Source organism: Astatotilapia calliptera, chromosome 5, assembly GCF_964374335.1.
Source record: "Astatotilapia calliptera chromosome 5, fAstCal68.1, whole genome shotgun sequence".
Lineage (NCBI taxonomy): Eukaryota > Metazoa > Chordata > Actinopteri > Cichliformes > Cichlidae > Astatotilapia > Astatotilapia calliptera.
In genome coordinates, this window is record NC_137426.1 from 23206291 (window position 1) to 23228156 (window position 21866).

Here is a 21866-nt window from a genome sequence, read left to right on the forward strand (position 1 = left end):
GCAAGGTAGAAGCCGAAATCAGTTTTTGGCAAAGTGACTGTAATATATCCTTTATTTAAAAGCCACGTAGTAAATCCTGTTTATTTAGTCTATTTACCAATATAAGTAAAGACATTGCATATAAAAAAAACACAAATGGAAACACTGGAAATCAGTTTTTAGAAGATGATCACTTTTTGGCACAACGCGGTTACCATGGTATTTACTTGTTGTTGGCTCGTGTGCTAACTGTTTCCGACGGTACCTGAAGGCAGCTCGGCGTTCCTTTGCCTCAGTGAGCGCTCGGTGTATGCTTTCCAACAAAGTTAGCGGTTTGAGAACTCAGCTTCAGCTTAATGGTTGTTTTCCTGTTAATTCAAGCGGCTAGACTACACTGACGTAACGCTGGGACTCGATTCTGTTTTCTTCCACTCCTTTTTTTTTTCACTGTAGCTAAAGTAAACTTCCAGCTCAAATCTGGGAGGCTGCGAGCCAATGGAGCGCAGATTGTATGGATGTAGATGAGGCATGCTGCTAGCAGGCTAACTAGCTACGAAGGTAAGAGCAAGAAAGCTAAGAATTATTATCTTACTTTAACTAGTTTTGTGAAGCATGTTGTTTATTTAGAACTGCTGAACCTAACTTAATGCTGGGTAACAGTGAGCCGAGGGTGAAAGTATTTTTGGGGAAGAGCTGACCACTGAAGCGAAGAAGTTCCTAAACTTTGAGAAACTCTAAAGATGAGGCCCAGCAAACTCAGTGCATCTGACTGAGCGAGTGGATGATACAGTCACACTCTCCTTTCTCAGTTAGATTTACTTTTATTTGTTTTTGTATTCAGTGTGTGTGTGTGTGTGTGTGTGTGTGTATAAACCAGTGATCCTGAAACACTAAGTATCACGGAGTCTGTTTATCTTCTTTTTTAAAATGTGAATTAATTTTTTATGTGATACTTATTTACTTTAAAAAGCTGTTTAAAAAAATATTGGTGTGTCAATTGTTTGCAAACGAGAAGTCAAGCTTGAAGGTGAACCATAAACTGTCTACAGATCCCTGACTGTACACAGAAGTTGTCGGATTGCAACATCCTCTTTGACTGGAAGAGTAAACATGTCTGATCATAAAATGCAAGCCTAATGAAGTACTTTTGCAAGCTTTTTGAAATGTGCACACAGTTTACAGAATTGTTAATACTAGGCATACTCCCAAGTTTGATGCTATTATGCTCCGATCCATGCAAAGGTTATCTCCTGTGCAGTCGTCCCATTGGTTAGTTTCTCATTTCACTTGATTGAAATTTTACCGCAGTCACACATTCCTCAGCATTGACCCAAGGGCAAAAGACAGAAGTGGCTTAACCCCTACTACTTCACTGACCCTCCAGTGCAGCAGTAATTACAAACTCATGCTGTGCCGCCCAGCATTGTTTAAACCCACATAAAACCTTAAAGTTTCCTGATGTGTCAGTCACCCCTAGTTGAGTGTTAGAGAATGAGTGTAAAATTTACTAAATGTGTGAGGCCATAAAAAACGTGTTTGGTATTTGGTGTAAATATAATATAACACTGGGATTTAAGAGATAAAGAAAACTGAAACAGAATATACTGTCATGGTAAAACCACCTTTACCAGAAGAAACACCTTTAATAGTGATAACTTGAAGTAACTTCAGGTTTCTGTATGACTCGCACCATTGAGGTTAGCAATGATCCATTTATATACAGCTCTCTTGTATCCCGCCACAGCGGTTCAATTGAGTTGAAGTCTGGACTTTGACTTTCACAAACACCTCCACAAACACCTCCACTAGACATTAGCTGTCAAGCACAGTGGCAGAGGGGTGATGATTTGGGCTTGTTTTGCCAAATAACTCCAAATAATCCAGGCGTCTAGCAGTCACCAAGTTGACCATGAACTCCTCTCTATACCAAAGTATTCTAGAGTAAATTATGAGCCCACCTGTCTGACAGCTGAAGCATGGTGAGCATTGCAGCAACACAGCAGCAAATCTATGTTAGAATGTTTGAAAAAGAAAAGAATCAAGGTTTTGCAGTGGTCCAATCAAAGTCCAGACTTCAAACCAATTTAATTAATCTAGCAGGACCTGGAGTGAGGAGAGCTGTACATAAGTGTGGGGGGGGGGGGGAGACTCAATGAACGGAAGCCACGTTGTAAAGATTGCAAAGAAAAGTGGGCTAAAATTCCTCCGCAACGATGTGAGAGACTGATAGTCATAAAGAAACTAAAAGTAATTTCAGGTTACTGCTACTAAAGGTGCTTCTGCCAGCTACTGAATCGTGGGTTGAACTTCGTTTTTCCACACATTGCTTCTCAATTTTGATTTGGTTTTTGTTAAATAAATAATGACACTGTGTAATATGTCATTTGTTGCTGGTTGTTTTTACCTGCTAAGGGTATACGTTTTTCCCTCTTTAACCATAACTGTATACTCATCTTTTTAATTGTAGTTTTTAATGTGTTAGGCTTGTTCCCTCTCGGCCACAATTTTAATGCTTGGTTTGCATGTGATAAACAAATTGTTCAGTGATCAAATCAGGGACTTTTCTTCTGCCAAAGTGTGCATGTAGTGTTTTGTTTAGGGTTTTTTTTTTGGTTTTTTTTTCTCACATGTACGTTAGTTTGTTGGAGTTTGAACCAACATGAAGCTTAAGTTGGCTGCAGGCAGTGAGAAGTGTGAAGGTTTGAAACAGGATTCTCTTCCTGTGCGTTTTATTTTTTTGATTTTCTTTTTTTTTTTAGGGTTTGTGGTTTATTAGTGCAGCTTAAAAAGTGTTTCACTGGCACACATTTGTCTTAAGTTTTAAAGTATTGAGGACTGGCACTTAATAATTCTGCATTGGCAGCGGCGGTCTAGCCCATGCACTTATAAAAAGGACTCAAGAATATTTAAAGAATTTGTTTTGCCAGCTGCTATGTTTCCTTTACAAAGCCTGCTCTCTGTCTCTCTGGGACTTCTGGTTTATATAAACTACCCATGATGACATCCACCAACTGGCTACCATAACTCTGGATGCTGTGTGTTTGGTATCTTTGTGGGAAACAGTTTTACTAGTCATCACATCAAGCATGATGGACTTAAACACACTGTTGGTGGACAGCTGCGATGTGACTAATGCGCTTCTGACTGTGAAATGTTACACTATAATTGCATCTTTGACTAGTTGTTAAAATGTGGCTAAACATTTCTCATTTACAGCTTTCTCTCAGTTCCTCTTAACTGTAGTTTCCCAGATCAGTGCGGGGTATTATATGGGCTCAGACGGTCTTGGAAAACCTGTGAGAATCCTAGAATTTAACAGTAGCGTTTTACACGAGTACTTAAAAAAATATGAATTAATTTCTTGTATATGATTTGATGCTGTTTTGTTGTTGTTTTGTTTTTGTATAATGTGCTGCTGTATTGTACTAACAGGCGCTGGTAATAGGTAGGGATGCTTCATCACTACTAATTTGATCATTATTCTCATGGCATTATTTACTCATTAACTATGGATGCATTCATTTAACTTTATAACTGATCTTTGATTTTCCTTGAGCCTTAAATATTGTGTATTTTCAGTTAAGTGAGTAAATCTTAACTAAACATGCAATAGGGAAAAAGCCATTTCTATAAAGAAATGAGGTGCACACATATAAAGTAAAAGATGGGCGTACCCACTGTAGGTTTGACCAAAAAAAAAAAAATCTAAAGCCTCATATTAATAGATACTAAAATTAATATCCAATTAAGATCGCCATTTGCAGCTGTACAATTTCACCTCACTGCTGCTGGATGACAGACACAGGAATTTCAGTGATCAGTAAAGCTTCTGTTTCAACAACAGTGAAGTATTAAACTGTTATTAGAAATGTTAACCTGGCCTGTGCACACTTTATCCATTTAACTGTTAGCAATTGCCCGATAGCGACATTATCATCATGTTGTCATTGGGAACCTGGAGGGTTGCTTGCTGTGCAGAGCAGCGAGGAAATCAAAGTAGAAATAAAGAGTGAAATCCAGAGCAGAACAGCAGAATCAGACAGGTTTCATGCCTGAAGAGCGGAGCTGAGGATGTAAAAAGATGCATACTGAGACAGAGCAATGTGAACGGTGGATGACAGGCTGCAGGCACATGTGGACAAGATGATTAACTTTGACTTTTTTTCCTTTACAATAATTTATTAAAATGTTTGTTATTTTGTTGTAGCCAGCTGTGAGGTCAGTTTTAAAATGCAGGCAGTGGCCGGTGGTTCAGTCTTTCACAGTGAACATAACACAACTAACACCACACTTTAAATGTTAGGTGTTGTGTTGTTTTCTGTACCTTTTTTTTCTAAGTAGGTTCTAAAATATATTTAACTTCATGATCTCTAATGAAGTTTTCCAATTTTAAAATGTAATCTTAAATACTAATTTTGTTCAATCTAACTTATAATTTGGATAATTAAACATTAAAAAATGAACACTTTCTAAATATCAGTTCATTCCTTCTGTTTTTGCTTAAGGGGAACAAAATCTTTGTCGTGATATTGAAAATGCTGTTGAGTGTCGAGTGTTTTCCTGTGTATCGGTATCGAGTTTGTAATTCTAGTATTGTGAAAACGCTAACCCTCTATGACATCAACCAGTGGTTTCTGAAGCCCTGTTTTAAAGCCTCGAGATGATGATGTCACTATTTTGGTGTTTTGAAAGCCGATTCGATGAGAAACCACACACTTATTGGCTTCTCAGTAAGTAAATAGCCAGGGGGTTATTTATCCAAACTAAACTTCGTGCTTTATTCAGTATGACATGAAATTAGTGACTTAACCCATAAACTCATATGTTTACTGATGTTGGGGTGATGTTTTCCCATAGATGTCTATAGGAGTCAAGGTCACTGGTGGAAGTTAAAATGAATACATATTTAAGGGAATTCCATGTTGCCTTTACTTTGCAGACCTGGAAGCTATGCCCATGTTTAATACTGTTTATGAGTGCGCTTTGAAAAAGACAAAATCTCAGCTGACTGAAGTAGGTGGTAAGCACTGTTCCCAACTACAACCTTTATTTGCATTATTATTAGGTCAAACTAATGCATCTAATATAGCTTAATATAGTCATACAACTAATACATCTAGTGCTATAATAAACCATAAAAAAGGCTGTTGAACTCATATTTATTTAGCCTTAAAATAAATGGGATGGGCAAACTGTCAGAAAGACCTGTCTGATCAGTTGAGCCACATGAGAAACTAGATTTCCTGAAATTCCCATTTAGAAAACATTTGAAGTCTATTAGGCTGCATTACCTAATAGGCTTAAACCTTTTGATACTGCAGAAGAATTGTGTTTTAAAAATCATTTAGCTTTTGTTTTTGAAGGAGACACCAAATATCGTCTGTTTGTGTATGCAGTTTTCCACGTGAAAGGATAATTACCACTTATTTCTTAAACAGAAATCTATGCATTTTCCTGTTATTTCTGATCATTTGATATACAAACATGTAGATTATACTTGATTAAATGAATCCTAAATGAGCAAAAGCATTTAAATGGGAGGAGGGTATTTTTCCTGGGTCTGAGGTGCTCAGAAATCTTCAGTGCAGAAAAACCCACCTAGTCAAAGGCAAACTTGAAAGTCTGACATGGCTTAGTATCTGTGAAATGTGTTGAGTAGTGCTCACAGTGTGAAGTCTTAAGTGTAGAAGTCACTGAACCAAAACCTTGCTGCTTTCTCGGTGCCATGTCATTTAAGATCTGATCCCCGAGTGTCTGGGAATTGCTGGACCTTTTTGCGGGTGTCTGAGCACCAACATTCCTGGAAAGCCAAACTGAATATTGAGATTCAGAATGAATGTGAACCATGCAAAGCAGGTGCTCTGTAAATCACGTGAACTATGCCAGTACCATTTGTTTCCCTCTTTTCAGTGCAGGAGGAAAGAGGTGGATGCAAAAAAGCCTCTGTATGGGTAGACCGGAAGTAGGTAGACAGGTGGGGGAAGTTTAAGGGGACACACGAAAATCTATGCTAGTAAAGTTTTAAATTCATGATTGCGTGTTGTTGTTGTTTTTCTCTGCTTTTAATCAACCAGGAGATGGCAGTAAACATGCACTGACTCTGGTGTTCTCATCTTTGGTCTGTACTACCTCAAACTCTCACAGTTATTAGGAATAGTTTATAATGATCATAGTGAGAAAATAGAAGCCCAACTCTGTGAGCAAGTCATTTAAATGCAGTTATGAAGTCATAGAGTCATTTAAACCAGATATGAGCTCTGTCCCACAAACAACTTTCCAGCCCTTAAACAAATCACAGTGAACCAGGATCTTTGACTGCTGCAATCCGGCTGCTGATAAGGATAAACTTACTAATAAATAATGAGCTCATGATTAATCTCTTGAATGACTTTGGTGCTAATTAATCTTTTGGTCTATAAAATGTGAGAACAGAAATTTGCAATTTTTTGAGCATGAAAATAGTATGTTTTTGCTTTTTTGTTTTGGCTAATAACAAAAAAAGTCTACCGTCTATTTTTTTTTTTAACAATTTGTTTATCAATGAATTAAAGTGTTATTGTCAGGGGGCCAATCGATATTGCATTTGTCATGAGATGCACGTTTCAGTCAAAGATGGCCCCACCCATCTGTAAGTGGACTGATAAGAGCATGAAGTGACTTGTAATTTCTCGGTGTGTTGGTCATTGTTGTTGACACAGTTTCAAGCTCACACAGGAGTCGAGTTATGTGATACCATCTCAAGTGTTCAGCCCTCGCTGTCCGAGGCCACACCTCTTCAGCAAGCAGCGCTTTCTTAGCGGTGAGTCTCTCGCTCCTGCCCAGATTCTGTGCGGCTCAGGTTTTGTGTATCGCCGTTCAAGTTGGGAATTCTGTTGGACACTTTTCACTGGTTGGATTTTTGAGTTTTCCATGAAGTAAAGTAAGTTTGTTTGTTTTTTGTTTTTTTGTCCTAATGACATTCTTCATAAAACCTACAAACGTCCATGTGCGTTAACTTGGATTAATGTAGAATATCTGTAATTGTACTATTAATGTGAATGCTTATACACAATGAAATTCTTTTACTGAAACTGTTAATTAGTTGTCCTCAAGGATGTAAAGTTGTTCAAAAAATATTACAAACAAGAAAAAGATGTTTTACCGGCAGGTAAATCACACCAAACCAAATGCCTACCTGTAAACACTTGACAAGTTTCAGTTCGCTTGCAACTGAGAATGCAACTTCATCCATGCGTGGAGGATAGATGAGTGCAGATTATTTCCTGGGGATTTTAACTTGACTTCAACTTGCCAAGTGGGAAACGGAAAACTCAAAAATGCTCCAAGGCATATAACTGGACTCCCCAGATTTTAATGTAAAGGATATGCTTTGGTGTATTGTTGGAAATGAAAATCAACGTTGAATAATCATACCGTTGATTAAAATGTCTCAGAATAAAGCAGACTAATTGTTTCAGTAACTGAATTGTTTGTACTGACATTATTTGGGCTAATAGAATTAGTGGTGGCTGTTAAGGCTTCATTGAAAGAACATTGATTGATCAGTCCAGTGGTTCTGAAAGGGGCGTCTTTGGCATACTTTGCTATAAATCTTAAAGTTTTGCTGCATCATTTAAGTCCATTTCCACAGATTTCGACCATTAATGTGTATAAAATGAGAATGCTGTGTTCGTTGCTCCCTCCTTGGTTATCTCTGGGCTAGAAACTGATAAGATTGTGACACATCGCTTTAGTCTCGTTCACTTCTCTCAGGGTTGTAACGAGCTGTTCCTGCTGCTGTGCAGCGTTGTTTATTAGTCAAACAGCTAAATCAGTGTTAGGATTATGGAGATATCCTTGGCAAATCTTCTTCCCAGTAAGGGGTCTGTTTTGAGGCCCAATTAGAAGTGGGTTTATTTATCATTTTGACTTGCATGTACTTTAACAGTATGCAAGTGTAGTTAAAAACAAAAAACTGTTGTGTACTGTGTATGATTATGTTGGTCCAGACAGTCGCATGAAATTTGGTGGCACTCCTGACCTATGGATTTTAAAGATTGTGTCAGTGTATCTGCCAAAGATGTGTGGCTGCGTCTATTTATTTATTTATTTTAATTGCTTGGTTTGAGATGTCAGTGCTCAGTGATGAGGTGGCTTTTTACTGTTTTGCTGTAACTGTGCAAAAACACCTGGCAGTTATCTGTGATTCAGAGGTGTGGAGGTAACAGTCACAGGTTTGTGGATGTATGTCATGGTTATGTCATTTTTAGAATAGGATAAGATAATGGGATACTTTTATTTTTATTTAATTATTTTTGAAGATCTCTGCATGTTTCCTGGTGTTTACCCAATAGATCGACTAACATTAAACTGGTTCTTGTATGACATAGCTGACTTTACCTTGGGTAGTTGTTCCTTTGCTTTCTAGTCTTAGCTGAAGTTAACCAAGCCTGTGTGCTGGAATGCAACCACAGTGGCATTCCTCTGTTCACTCAGTTAATTATTAAACTTCCCAGTTTTTATTTGCCACCAGATGGATTTATAACTCATGCATTGTGAGCCAGCTATGACACGGAGTGAGTTAGTGGCAATCATGACATCAGAGCTTAACAAACAGGCCGTCACAGGAAACACCCTAGACTTGACAACACATATGTGTACTCATGCTACACAAACGTGTGCTGTGGAAGACTGTGACTACACCTGTCTAAGAGTTCAAAGAGGCAAGTCACACCTGAATCACTTAAGTAACAGGTCACAGATTACGTAATGGGCGGTCTTTGCGAAGCTTGTGTGTTAATGATGTTTTCCTTGGTTTTAGGTTTTTTGTTTGTTTTTAATTACGCTATTGGTTTTATTTGAAGCATAATGTCTAGTTATTTAGGATTATTCTCAGTTTTTTCTCCTTGCTGTTGGATTATCTTAGGTCGCAGGCTTTGTGAATAAACTCCCAAATTCTGTATCAAATTTGCCAACACTTGCTTTGTCCAATTCAGGGCTATGACACTAAAAAGAAAAAGAAAAAAAGAGGCTGTCACTTTAAATTAAATGAAAATGAAATTCTTACTTACGTAACAGAAGGACATGGTATGTGACATTATCTTTTGCCTCCACTGAAGAACAGGAACAGGAAGACCATCTACTGACATGGAGGGGAACGGGGAGATCAGCGACACTGACAGCGGCATCATTCTTCATTCAGGTAAAAACAAACAAAAAATCAGTGTTTCAGCATTTATTTATTTTTAAATGTCATAGCACGCTTAGTAAAAAAAACTATGCACTCTAATCATTGCACATTGCAATATGATCATTACATTTGATATAGAGTTGAGATTTCAAACTGTTCCCCTGAGTCTGTGTCAGTATAGAACAGCTACAGGCAGGAGGAACAAACTGGGCAACTTTAACAACCTCAGATGCTTTCATTAATGTGAAAGTAGGAAGTAGAGTTAAGTGCTAGACAGAGATGACAGTTGTAACTCAGCATGAAAAAGCCATGTGAAAGACCACTTTTAATTTCTTCACCTTTTTTTTTTGTTTCCTCGCATTTCAAAACAACTAACATACAAAGAAACTAATTTCAGTAATGACTCTTTGTTGTTCTGTCTTTTAGTTTTTCACTTGTTTTTTTTTTTTTTTTACTTGAAGATGTCAAACCGTGTCCATTCTTTGAAATATTGTGGTTTAGTAACAATGCGAATACTTAAAACTATACAAAACTGTCAGTCAATTACAATCCACACAGCTTTATTTCCACAGGCTGAAGACTGAAAAGTCATCGGCCTCACTAACTGACTAACTAGTCCAGGGGTGTCAAACTCAAATACACAGTGGGCCAAAACTCAAAACTGGAACAAAGTCGCGGGCTAACGTTAATATTTATTGAAATATATTTATTCCTCCAGATATAAGAATGAATCTTTTCTTATGGACTCAAACACGTTTTGCTGAAAAACTGAATATGGAACAAGCAAAGCTTAATACTAAACAATATATATATTAGCTGTATAATACCAGTAGGCCAGCTCTAATAGTAATTTGGTTTGGCTTCGCGGGCCAAATGTAATTAGGCTGCGGGCCAAATTTGGCCCGCGGGCCAGAGTTTGACACCTATGAACTAGTCAGGTCGTACTCCTACATGTGTGTGACTACACTGAGCACTGATGTTCCCCTCATGTCCAGTTTGCTGGGCGAGGACCTGTAACACAAGAGTGCTTCGTTTGCAATTTATACGGCAGTAAACTACTTTTTTTTGTGGGGGGGGGGGTAATTGAGAAATGCAAAAAGAATCATCTGATTTCAAAGGTAATGGACCTTTGCAGTAAGATGGAGTAAACTTTGTTTGACATACAAGGTCAGGATCTATGTCAATCTATGTCCATGCAAACTCCATGAATCCCCTCTTTTTAACGGTGTGTTTCGATCATTACCAGTGAACGGATGCAGAATTAAAGCACTTTGGAAGATTCTTTTGATACACCCTGTATTGCAGACAGTTAAAATAAGATCAACACTGTAACTACTGGAAAGTACGGTTGTTCTTGATTGCATCATTGCAATGATTCTCATCTGCGTCTTTGCTTGGTTTTTCCCATGCAGTGTGTCAATTATCAAAATGGTAATAGACTATTTCGATTTGAAACAGGCGTTGAAACCCACATCTGACCTGTAAAGCATAAAGTCATTTTTCCCAGTAAAGCCTTGCTTTTGCCGTAAACGAGTGCTGAAACTGAGCAAACACATCAAACCAGATAAATTTATCACAGCACATGCTTTCAAGTCACTCTTAGTAAAACCTAAAGTATATTGTATTTTTAAGCAACAGTGTCGATGATTTCTTGAGATCACTGCTAACTTAGCAAAACAGTATCCTTTTAGAAAATAACAGAATTCATCCAAACATGGACTTATACCCTGGTAGCAGAAAAATCAGTTATGTTCTCGATAAAATAATCTCCACTAACTTTTCACTTTTAAGAAGTCATTCCTTCCCATTCAAGGTCAGGTAGATGTTATCTACCAAGTTAAACAAACAACAGGATGAAATCAGTGCAGCAGAGACCATAGTTTTCATTCTTCCCATTCATGGAAACCTTTTGTTGCCTACAACCTACACAATGCAACCGCTGCTGACACTTGGGCCAGAAATTTGGACGGTATGCTTGTAGTAGCCATTGTATTCAGAGATGTAAACAGAGATGAGGAATAGCTAAAAGAGGTTATGTCTGCCTAACTCTATAACCACTTTTTTGTTTTATTTACACATGAAAGCATCTTATTTCAGTTGTTACAGTTCCATAACTTTAGGGTCAATTCAAACAACTTTGTGAGTTTTGAAATATGAGTAATGCCCCTTAGGAGGACATAATGAGATGTAAAAACATTTTCACTTGTCAAGATCTAATAATATCTTGTAACAGTGAGTAAATAGACATTTTTGTTATTGAACAACTTTAATAAATATCCAGCTACAGCTTTCATGAATTTGGTGCAGTAGGAATGAAGTCCAACAATGCAGCGCACATACTGATCATAGCAGAGCAGGGCGAGTTGCTTGTTGGTCACAAATGCAGGGTGGAAGAGGTTAAACAATTTGCCTGCCCAAAGGCGCAACTGGGCATTTTAAGTTCAGCCCTGGTAAACATGCGGGTCTTTGTATTCTGTCATTTTTGGGGGAAGGATTGCCACAGTTTACTTCAGGGTGTCAGTAAAGTTGCCTCTCCACTTTGGTTATCTTCCTCACAGTATCATATAATTAACGGCAAACATTAGCTGTTTTGTTTTTGCACACACATTAGTTTCTGCTGATTTGCTGTGGCCCCTCTGAAATTCCTCACGCCCTAATTGAGCCGCATGATCTTTGTTCTATACAATGAAAAAATGTCACACCAGAAAGAAAAGGGTGATTATGACTGTGAGGAAGAGGAATTTCTCAGCCTATTGTAGTGCTGTCACTCTTTTTTTCTTTTCTTTTTTCTCCTGTCGCGCCTCATATGTTTGTCAGTACCTGCAGGGATTCTGTTAATAATCTCTGAAGGTATGTGGTGCTTAATGGATGATGCCTGAAACCACTCCCATAAGCCGGAGACCTAATGGCATTAGTCACCAAGGCTACAGACAGCACCAGTCGAACGCTCGCGTTGTTTATAGTTACAGAGAAGCTGACGGTTATTTTTCTTCAGTGTTACTAATTAAAACAGCAGATAAAACAAAGGATTCGTTCTTCTGTCCACTGTTATTGTTGCTTTTAGTTTCAGTGGCCTCCATTGTTAATCTGCTTCAATGATATGACTGAATAGATTTACAGACATAAAAGTATACATCATAAACAACCCTTTTATATACACACCAGGAAAAAAACTAGATTTAAACGGCACAGTACAGATAAAATATGTGAGTACAATTGAATTTGTATCTCCATAGTAGTCTGACTTCTCTGTAAGTATGACATTGAATGATTTTTAGTGTCTTTAATCAGTTTCTTGTTTTTGTGGTGAATTTCTTTTAAGATCCAGGCATTTTTGTGCACACAGAGTTGTCACTTTAGCACAACACATTTCAGAAGCAAAATGAGGATGGTGCTGAAACCACACATCTGCAACACAATGTCAACAGAAACTGAGCATGTTAAGCTTCACAAAGGCGGGAGTTGTTGCAGGACTCTTCTTTGGAATCGAATCAAATTTGTCTTGGTTCAGCCAATGAACCAGCAACGTGTATGTGCTTTGGTATCTTTAAGAAGAGCTGACTGTTTTCTGTATTTACCTTTATGAGTGATGTCAAATATCAGGTGAAAATAATTAAATATTGTGTTTTAGACGATTCACTGCTTTTCATCTATTTTCCTTTAGTTTATTTGGACAGGTTTATTTGAGTTCTTTAGCCATCCATCCATCCATCCATTCATTTTCTGCTGTTATTCCGTTTTGGGGTCACAGGCCCACCACATTTTATGAAATTAAATTCAAGATGTTTTAAAAGTTGGAGGCTGACTCATCAGGCTGTGAATCTTATGGCTGTCCCTGTTTGACCTCCATTGGAGTTGGACAGTAGCATGCTTAGATGTTTCTTTAGCTCTGAAGTTTACTATTCCTCTCCCTGCATATGTGTGTAATTATTGTACATGTTGTGTAACCGCTGTTAAGATTTCAAATCTCGGTCTAAGATTTCAGATCTCATTTTTCTCGGGTGTTCTTGGTAGTGTTTCTGTCATCTTGCTGATACACAATGACAATCATCACTGAGTTTCTGCTTAAGTTACAGTTGTCACAGGTGCTTTTAATTACTTTTTTTTCTTTTGGATTTAAGTGTCATTGGAGATTTAAGCTTTTGCTTTACCTTGTAAAGTCTTAACCATCAAGTAACTGACAGAAAATTATTTTTCTTTGAAAGTGGAGTGTTTATTGAACCTTTTAACACATTTTTCTAAAAAAAAAAAAAAAAAGAAATTAAATATATCTCAGATTTTTCTGGGGGGGAAAAATCACATCGATGATGCTGAGGTCCCAAAAACACATGCATCAAATATAATATATTTTGTATTTATTATGTATTTAAATAAAGAAATACATGAATGTCACATCATCTCAGATTTGTTCATATGCTCCTTTGCTATTGCAGGGTCTGACAGCCCAACAACCCACACAAAGGATGTGACCACACACACACGGGCCATAAAGATCAAACACCAGGAGCTCCAAGAGAAGTTAGAGATGTGCATACATGAGCTGAGGAAACTGTGCATCCGAGAAGCTGTAAGTAACGCTTACTCCACTGGTCATCCACAGATCAACCGTTTAAAACCTGGCGAGGCTGCATATCACAATGAAACATGTCACAGAACAAATGAGTCACATCTAATTCATCTCTTCATTAAAGTCTTAATGGTTTAAGTAGATCTACACAAAGTAAAGACAATTGTTAGGAAATTAAGCAAGCTGTCACAAGTACAGCTTTTGCTCACACTGGAAGCACACTGCAGATGATTCAGCCTCCGTTTATGAAGGATTAAAGTGGTGGGGCAGTTTTCTTGTTATGTTTTCGTGTTAAGTGACCTGCAGGAGGGACATTTCGTGTTTGTTTAATGACAATATTGGTAGCACAAGTGGATGCACAAATATGTATGAATGCAAAGTGACTGAGGATGGGACGCTAATGCGAAATCACAGGACAGTCATAGGTTGCAGTTTTTACATGCTCCATTTCCAAATCAACCCTTCCATCCTTTTTAATCACTTATCTAATACATGGTTGCAGATGAGCTGGAACTGATCAACAATCACCTCTGGTTTTAAAACCAGAGCGACGGGCAGTTAGGAGACCCTGGTTAGAGGATCACAGCTAGTTTTTGTTAGCAGCCTAGCTGCTATATTTTGCACCAGTTGGAAATAATCTATGAAGGACTGAGAGATGCAAAATTGAAAAGTGAATTGCAATAATCAAGGCAGGCGAATATTAAAGTGTGAACTAAAAGTTCCAGGAGATTGAATGACAGTAAAGGTTTGATTTTTATTTTATTTTATTTTATTTTTTTTTTTTGTGAGTTGAAGTAAACAAGATCTGGTACACTCTGGTCAGGTCTCCAGTCCATCACAGAGAATTTTCAAATCACAGGAAAAGATATGAAATTTTAGCCGATTTCAAAAGTGAGTCATTCAAAATAGTTCAGTGCCGCAGTGAGACTGAGACGTCATCTCAGCTATTCTCTCTTTTCCTTTTAGGCCATTTAAAAGGAATAAGGCCAACACCAATTCTAACTAATGCATTTTCAAGGTTATCTCCGTTATCCATCGTACCTGTTCTGTTATCACATTTCCTTTCAGATAGACCGTGGAGAGAAATCAGTCCATGTAATGTGGCTGTAGTGTATGAATGCATTATAGCTGTTAAAGACTTTTAAGCAGTTTCAGCCTCAGTTTGGATCCAGCATGAGACTTTTTTTCACGTCGTTATTTTTTCACGTCGTTATTTTTCATGTTAAGTCTTTTCTCTTTTCTATGAAATGAAATCTAGAAATTTCCCAACTGGACACACAGATTCAGGCATGTTCATGACGTGCATGGGTGCTCCGGGGTAAAATCCCAGGCCAGATCATTCTTTCCTGCTGACACTTGGGCAAGGCAGTCCTGTTGGGACATGCTCTAGGCGAACTAATGAGAGTCATGATACCTCTCCCAGAACTCGGTGACAAAAGAATAAGTAAGCTCATTGGCTACACGTGAGATTTTGTCTGTCTGTAAAGGCGGTTGACTTTGAGTAACTCAAAGTACGAGCCTCTTTTGTCTGATCTTTAATGAAATCGGAAACAGTGCTTTGCTTTTCTCTGGGTTCAGTGAAGACACGGGTACTTAATACAGTGGGAAAGTGAAACCCAAAGAATGTGTTGTGAAAGAAAATCTCTGCAAATGCAAAATTGTGCAACCACGTCTCTGCACCTATAAGTCTGAACATGTAAAGAGATAAGAGGTAGATACTTGTACACCATTTCAGAACTACAACATGGAGATGGTTGAGTAAACTGAATGGGGAAAAAAACTGCCAGGAACAAAACTGAAGAGATTTATCGGTGTTGATTTTTAAAAGAAGCCTTGTTTTGATTGACCATTTAACCAAGCTTCTGTGTATCCTTATAAAAATAAACTTTCATTCATGCTGAGATGTTGCTTTAGGGACATTTGGATTTTAATTAGTTACATATTGTTTAGGAGCTGACGGGCCGGCTGTCAGAAGATTATCCTCTGCAGCCAGGAGAGAAGGCCCCGCAGGTTCACCGCCGCGTTGGAGCTGCGTTTAAACTTGACGAACTCAAAATCCCTCGAGGAGCAGAGGTATAAGCCAAATTTGGAGACTGCACAATGGAATAGTGTCCTCTTGTTGTTGTCTGTCTCTCTGCTAAACTGCCGTAACCTTTGCAGGATTCAAAATTGAGTTCAGTCGACGCTTCTCTAGCGCTTCAGATGAAGATATATGAAGCTGCACGGAAGCTTTGTGAAGAGGAAAACTTGAGCAAGTCTGTGAGGAAGAGCCGCCTGCAGCAGTGCAAAAGAGAGGAGAAGAAACTCAAGCATCTACAAGAGACGGCCTTCAGCCTTCGACTGGAGCATGGCCGATCATCACCACTCCCTGCCCTCAGTGTTACGCAACAAGGTAAGGTGACAATTCAAATCATAACGGCTCTTCATAGAAATGTTTAATTTTAATACTGAGTGTCTTTCGGTTTTGTTTTTTTTAGATCTTGGCACATCTGATGACAGCTCTCTATCTGATTCTGTTGTGCAAGATGAAGGTAAGGTTTTTGCTTATTTCTTTGAAAGCACTTTTTTCCTTCTTTCATTTTCTTTGGTTTAAAACCCTCACAGAGTTTATTAGATGACTAGTTAACCACAGAAACTTCACGAGAATTCAAATGTTTCCTAAATAGTGTCATTCACAAAGGTAGAGAGTCTGTGGTGACAATAAATGTTATCCATGCAAAATTCTTTACCATGCGCATCATTTGTGGGGGGGGTTTGTTCTGTTTTTTCCTAGAAGTCACAAGTCAGTCTTCACAGCCTTCTTCAGGACTCCCTTATCCAGCAGAGACGGATCCTCCCCAGCTGCTCCCTCTGTCCACGCAGTCTTGCGTGGATGGCGCCTACATTTCTCCATGTGTGACTCCGCAGTCCCTGCAGCTGAACCTGAGTCACTCTCCCCATCCAAGCGTTGACTTGAGCTTTACCTCGAGGCCAGCGTATGACCTTCCTCCCATCGAGCACTCCCCATGGACCGAGTCAAGTCTTGACCAGCCCTACCAGAAGAGCAAGAAGTCGCACTCGTCCGTCAAGATGAGGTAACCCAGGCTATCCATTATAACTCCTTTCCTGTTTATCAAGTTGTGAGGATTGGAATTGGAAACACAAATTATGATTTGTGATGTTATGTAAACGAACGTTGGATTCTTTGGAAGGAATCCAGTTGGATTTTTTCCAAAGAACCCGACGACCAAATGAGATTTAAAAAAACAAAAAAACATCCTTTCACTTCTAAAATCTAAAAGGAAACTGTTAATTAACACGTTAACAGTGTAAGAAATTCCTTTACTTCAAAACAGGTCATCTTCATCTACTTTAGAGAAGCCATTTTTAAAAAGTAACCTTGTTTTCACTACAACCATTAATGCTCTGAATTAAATAGAACATGTCAATACTGCCATTTGTTTTTGCAGCAGTCAGTGTGCAGAGCCAACTGTAACTCTTTACATAATTATATATAGAAACTCCTGCCCCTGATAATGTGTATTCTTCTATTTGTTTTCATTTCTAAAAGGAACAATTGCTGTTTGCCACAGTATTAAATCACTCAATGTTTGACATGTCAAAATGTATTTATCAAAGTGTGTGTGCGTGTATATGTCCACACTGTCCACCCTTTATGTAGTACCCACATTAACCATTCATAAGATATATTGTTATATTAATTAATTACTCTCCTATGTTGTGTGTTCAGCAGCCCAGCCAAACCTGAGTCTTTGCCACCCTTGGAAGCTTGTTTAGCACAGTTGGCTCTGCCTGTTCAACTTTCCCATCTAAAGCTGAGTCGCACCCAGTCAAACAGTACACCCTCCACCCCAGAGATGCGAGTGCACAGACAGCTCTCCCTCAGGTAGCTATACCTCACACACATCTGCATGTTGAAATTGCACCCTGTGTGGTGCTCCTTTACAGAATGGATTATTTAAGAATATAGTTAAAGTTATTTAAGCCTCACGCAGTTTCTTTGCAAAGTTGCTTTGTTATTGTGTTTGTTATAATTATTGTGGTTTGCACAGGCTGTCCTCTCCTGACTCTGCATTTGAAAAGGAGCGTGGTCGCCCCCGAGGCCCGAGGAGGCGGCTGACCGAATACTCAATAACTTTACCAGAGACTCCATCTCCTACACTGAACTACAGAAGCCATGCTAGCTCTGAGGACAGCAACTCTGAAAACTCGTTTCCTTCTTACAATAGCTCCCCGTGTCGGGAATTGACCGGTGATTTGCCCAAACAATTTCCATCTGCATTCCTGCTCCCCAGCCCAGTTGGCAGCTATGGACCTCAAGCTTTCCCGCATGCTGGCTTTTACCGTAATCCCCGGCAGCAGCCCAGTCCTGGTATTCCAAAAGCCTATTACAATGAAGAACTGATCTACAATGAGATGGATATACCACGGAGCTATTTCCCCCAGCAAGCTCCTTGTTCCTCGAATAGATATGATTATAGATATAAAGACACTGCAGTACCTCACCAGCGAGTACAGAGGCCTTTTGCTCCTGATATTAGAATCACCCCGCCAGCAAATTGGGACCATCCACACTGCCACGCTAATGGTCTCCCACGACAAGCAGTGAACGAACAGCTAAAGTCGTGGCACAGACGCAGTCAGCAAAGAGCGCCCAGGTCTCGTTCCCTTGACAGACAGGGAGCAGTGCGGATGAAAAACGTGTTTGTCGGAGAGTCGCCCTGCTACCAAACTCAGCAGTACCATGAGCAGGTAAATGAGCTAAGCTTATTCTTGTTTTCAAAGCATTTCATTCTGCTTTCTTTAATAGAGTCATAAGTAGGTGAGAAATTGAACAATACATAAATGCTGATATGATACAGACAAAATGTTTGCATTGTGATGATCTGACACAGTAACACTGTTCACCTGTCTCAGTTTTTAAATGCTGGCAGCTGTTTGAAGTGAAAGTGAACAATTACTTTGTGTTGCTGCGACAGGGAGAATACGCTGCTTTTCACTGCTGTACGTACGTCTCAACATGTTCATCTTTTCTTTCTGTTGATCATTTCCAGGTTATTCAGAGAGGAACTCTCCACAGAGCTGTAGAGGGTGCTCAAGGCCGCTGGTTTGGAGAGGACGCCTCTCACTTTTACAGCCAAGTATAAAGAGAAGAAACTTGGATGCCAAACTTAACTCTGTTAATGTAAAGGCAGCATATTTTCCCATTATACCAAAGTGAGATAGAAAATTGATATAGAGGAATTTTTTATTTCTAAAAGGACTTCTCATGAAAGTTTTTGTTATCCTGGAGTAAAAAATTGGAGCGTCTTACAAAACAATGTTACATGGCACAGCACTAACTATAGTTTCCAGGTTACCATAAATCAGACATCCTCAGAAATGTGAGTGCAGTGTTTGTTTGATTTTCTTTGTTTTTTGGCCATTTTAATATTTATAGGTTAAGCATTGATCTGAATGCCAGTGAATCACTATTAATGAAGCAGCCAGCTAAATTTAGGTCAATCCATTGATTAAACCTTGCAGGTTTCTTATCATTCCTTCACATCTGAAGCAATCGAACAAAATGAAAAATGGAGGAAGAGATGACATGAGATCCTACAAAGAATCAGCTACCAAAATGTGCATAGTGTAGTCAGATGTAAAGTTGTATTAGAAATGAATCTGGGATGAATTGATAATGCCAGATTGGTATTGAACTACCTTAGGTACTTTAGATCCACACTAACATGTTTTTGTTTTAAAACACAATGGATGTGCGTCCTGCATCTATAACATGCAGAATTAAACAGGGTTAAAAAAATAATGCTTTATGGTGCCTTAAATGCAGTAATGTGGACATGATGTATAAATGTATTTAAAACAAGAAAATACACGTGTTAGCACGGCCTTAATGTAACATAGATGTGGTTATCTCTAGCTTAAAACAAACCAAATAATTAATCATTTTGAGAAATGTACCCCCAGACAGAGAAACTAAGTTTCTGCTGTTTGCTAGTTGGAAAACTAATATACTCATTTTCATTCTACCTGTATGAAGGAAATGAGTCTACCGTCAAAATAATGTAAATTAGCAACACATCCTTTAATTGTGTGTTTGGGTTGTTGTTGTTTTTTTTTTTTTATCATGATGCCTGAGATTAATGAAGTCACAGTTTTACTGAACTTGTGCTGCTTTATTTCAAGATCCCAGGTTTGACCTCTTTATCACATACTTATGCAGGCAAATTTGTCTCAGTGTTATACTTGTTACAACTGGCACAGCTACAGAAACATTTGACTTGAATTAACAGACTTAATCAGCTAGTTGAAACTAGACACTAACTCATCCATGTGGGATGGTGGCAAATTGAGCAGAGGCTTGAGGCTTGGCAGCTATTAGTGTGCCAAATTGTAATGTTTTGAACTTATCCGTGCCTTTACCTGCGTCTGAGAGAGCAGCTCACTAACCTTTCTGTTAGCAGCAGTAATAGTTTGACACTGAGGTAGACACAAACACTCCAAGCCCACCACTCTCAACCAAACAAACTTCAAATAATAGATATTTGAGAATCCGAGTCATGTAGAGCGAATTCAGCTACAGATACACACTGACTGGTCTCTCACAGTAATCTATTTATCTTAATTTATTGTGATTTGCACCACTGGACCTGTGAAAAGTCAGACTTGAAATTAAATAAAATATGGACCAGAGTTTGCAAAACGAATCAGGTGTCTAGTTTACAAAAAGAAAAACAGACCACAATCATGTTACCCTTTGTGTCTCTTTTTTTACTGTCTTTTTTATTTATCATTTACAGTAGTTTAAGTGGAGTTATTGTGTTATGTTGCTGTTTTAAAAAGAAATCTGTGAAAGTGTTTTCCCTGTGGAGATAAATAAAGATTATTGTTTGAGTATTGTTGAGTTTAATTAGCTTATATTGTGTGTTGTGACGGAATCTTTGTAATACAAATACTTCCTGAAGACATTCTGACATGTCAAGGTAGAAAAAAATTGATGTAAATGTACGCAATTATGGCCATATCGTTGCTTGAATTATTAATTTTCAAGATGCTGGCTCACTATCACACTCTCTGGTCGTCCTCGGACACAACTGATCATGTGCCTTTTGTGCCATTTACCTTTGAAAGAGCAAGGATGGCATACGATCATACAAAATATGACTGAGAAATAAGAAGAGGAGCTAACAAAATATTAATTATGAAGTTAAGTGTTTTGGTTTTACATTTAGAGTAAATGTGCTGATGCTAGAATTTTTATATAAACTTCACAAATACAGAAAACGGTGTGAGATGAAGTAACACACTACTTAGTCATTTATGATTAAAGACATCCTCATTAATGTGAGTGGAATGTTTTTGTTTTTCTTTGTTTTTTGGACACTTTAATATTTACAGGTTAAGCATTGATCTGAATACCAGTTACTATTAATTACTATTAACATTAATTATTATTAACATTGAAGGGAGAAACCCAATTTGATAAACTGTAAATAGAAAATTTTGCATTAATATTTGAGACATTACCCATAACAGCAGGTGTTTTATATCTGAGATGGTAAAAAAAAAAAAATATTACCATGTATATTCTTAGTGTTTCCAAAAAGCTGCACAAGTCTACTTTTAATCCCTCTGTCATAAAAGGCTGATGGGTTATTATCATCACCGCCTGGCAGGCGGCGTGGACACCCACATTTGTGGACATGATAACTGGTAAACGAGGCAACGTTAGGATTTTTAAATTGCTACTGTAGATGCAATAACTGAAAATTACAATTTTGGTTAATTGAAATAAAAATAGATACTGACCAATATTGTACACACAAATTATACAGAAATGTCCTTATATTTAGTGTTTGACACAACACTTCAAAAAGTGTTGTACAAACAATAATAAAATCCTTCCAAAGTGGAATAATTATAAAGAGTTAAATTATTGCTGAAACGAATAAATGGCTAAACTCAAAACAAAAGCTAATTAGAAGAAACGAAAGTGTAATAGTTATACACGATAGTAAATTAATTTTGATATCATTTAGATTTAAGATTAAGATTATTTATTTGTAATTTTAAAAAAATGCAACAAAATCACGTTTGGTGACTGTCAACGGACGACGTGGGATAAAATTAGATTTTAAAAAAGACAAGTAG

General features: G+C 38.0%; 1 protein-coding gene across 7 annotated transcripts; it reads left to right on the top strand.

Annotated features, from left to right (window-relative positions):
* Positions 1-231: 231 nt before the first annotated feature.
* Positions 232-20612, top strand: inavab (innate immunity activator b). Of its 7 annotated transcripts, none has more exons than XM_080301334.1 (11): positions 232-537; positions 6678-6898; positions 9078-9160; positions 13582-13715; positions 15666-15788; positions 15876-16107; positions 16193-16246; positions 16489-16789; positions 17446-17601; positions 17768-18467; positions 18770-20612. In XM_080301334.1, the coding sequence occupies exons 3-11, from the start codon at positions 9106-9108 to the stop codon at positions 18860-18862; spliced, it is 1848 nt and encodes a 615-aa protein (XP_080157460.1). In that variant the 5' UTR covers positions 232-537; positions 6678-6898; positions 9078-9105; the 3' UTR covers positions 18863-20612. The 7 variants fall into 7 exon arrangements, with proteins under 7 accessions (XP_080157460.1, XP_026024015.2, XP_026024017.2 ...); XM_026168230.2 differs by having other exon boundaries at positions 6678-6778; XM_026168232.2 differs by having other exon boundaries at positions 6678-6778; positions 9083-9160.
* Positions 20613-21866: the final 1254 nt, after the last annotated feature.

Bases quoted from the DNA above. Each gene is read 5' to 3' on its own strand.
- inavab (XM_026168226.2), top strand. From the start codon at position 501: ATGAGGCATGCTGCTAGCAGGCTAACTAGCTACGAAG. The intron at 16,108-16,192 runs GTAAGGTGACAA...TGTTTTTTTTAG, and splicing joins CCTCAGTGTTACGCAACAAG to ATCTTGGCACATCTGATGAC. The intron at 16,790-17,445 runs GTAACCCAGGCT...TTGTGTGTTCAG, and splicing joins CACTCGTCCGTCAAGATGAG to CAGCCCAGCCAAACCTGAGT.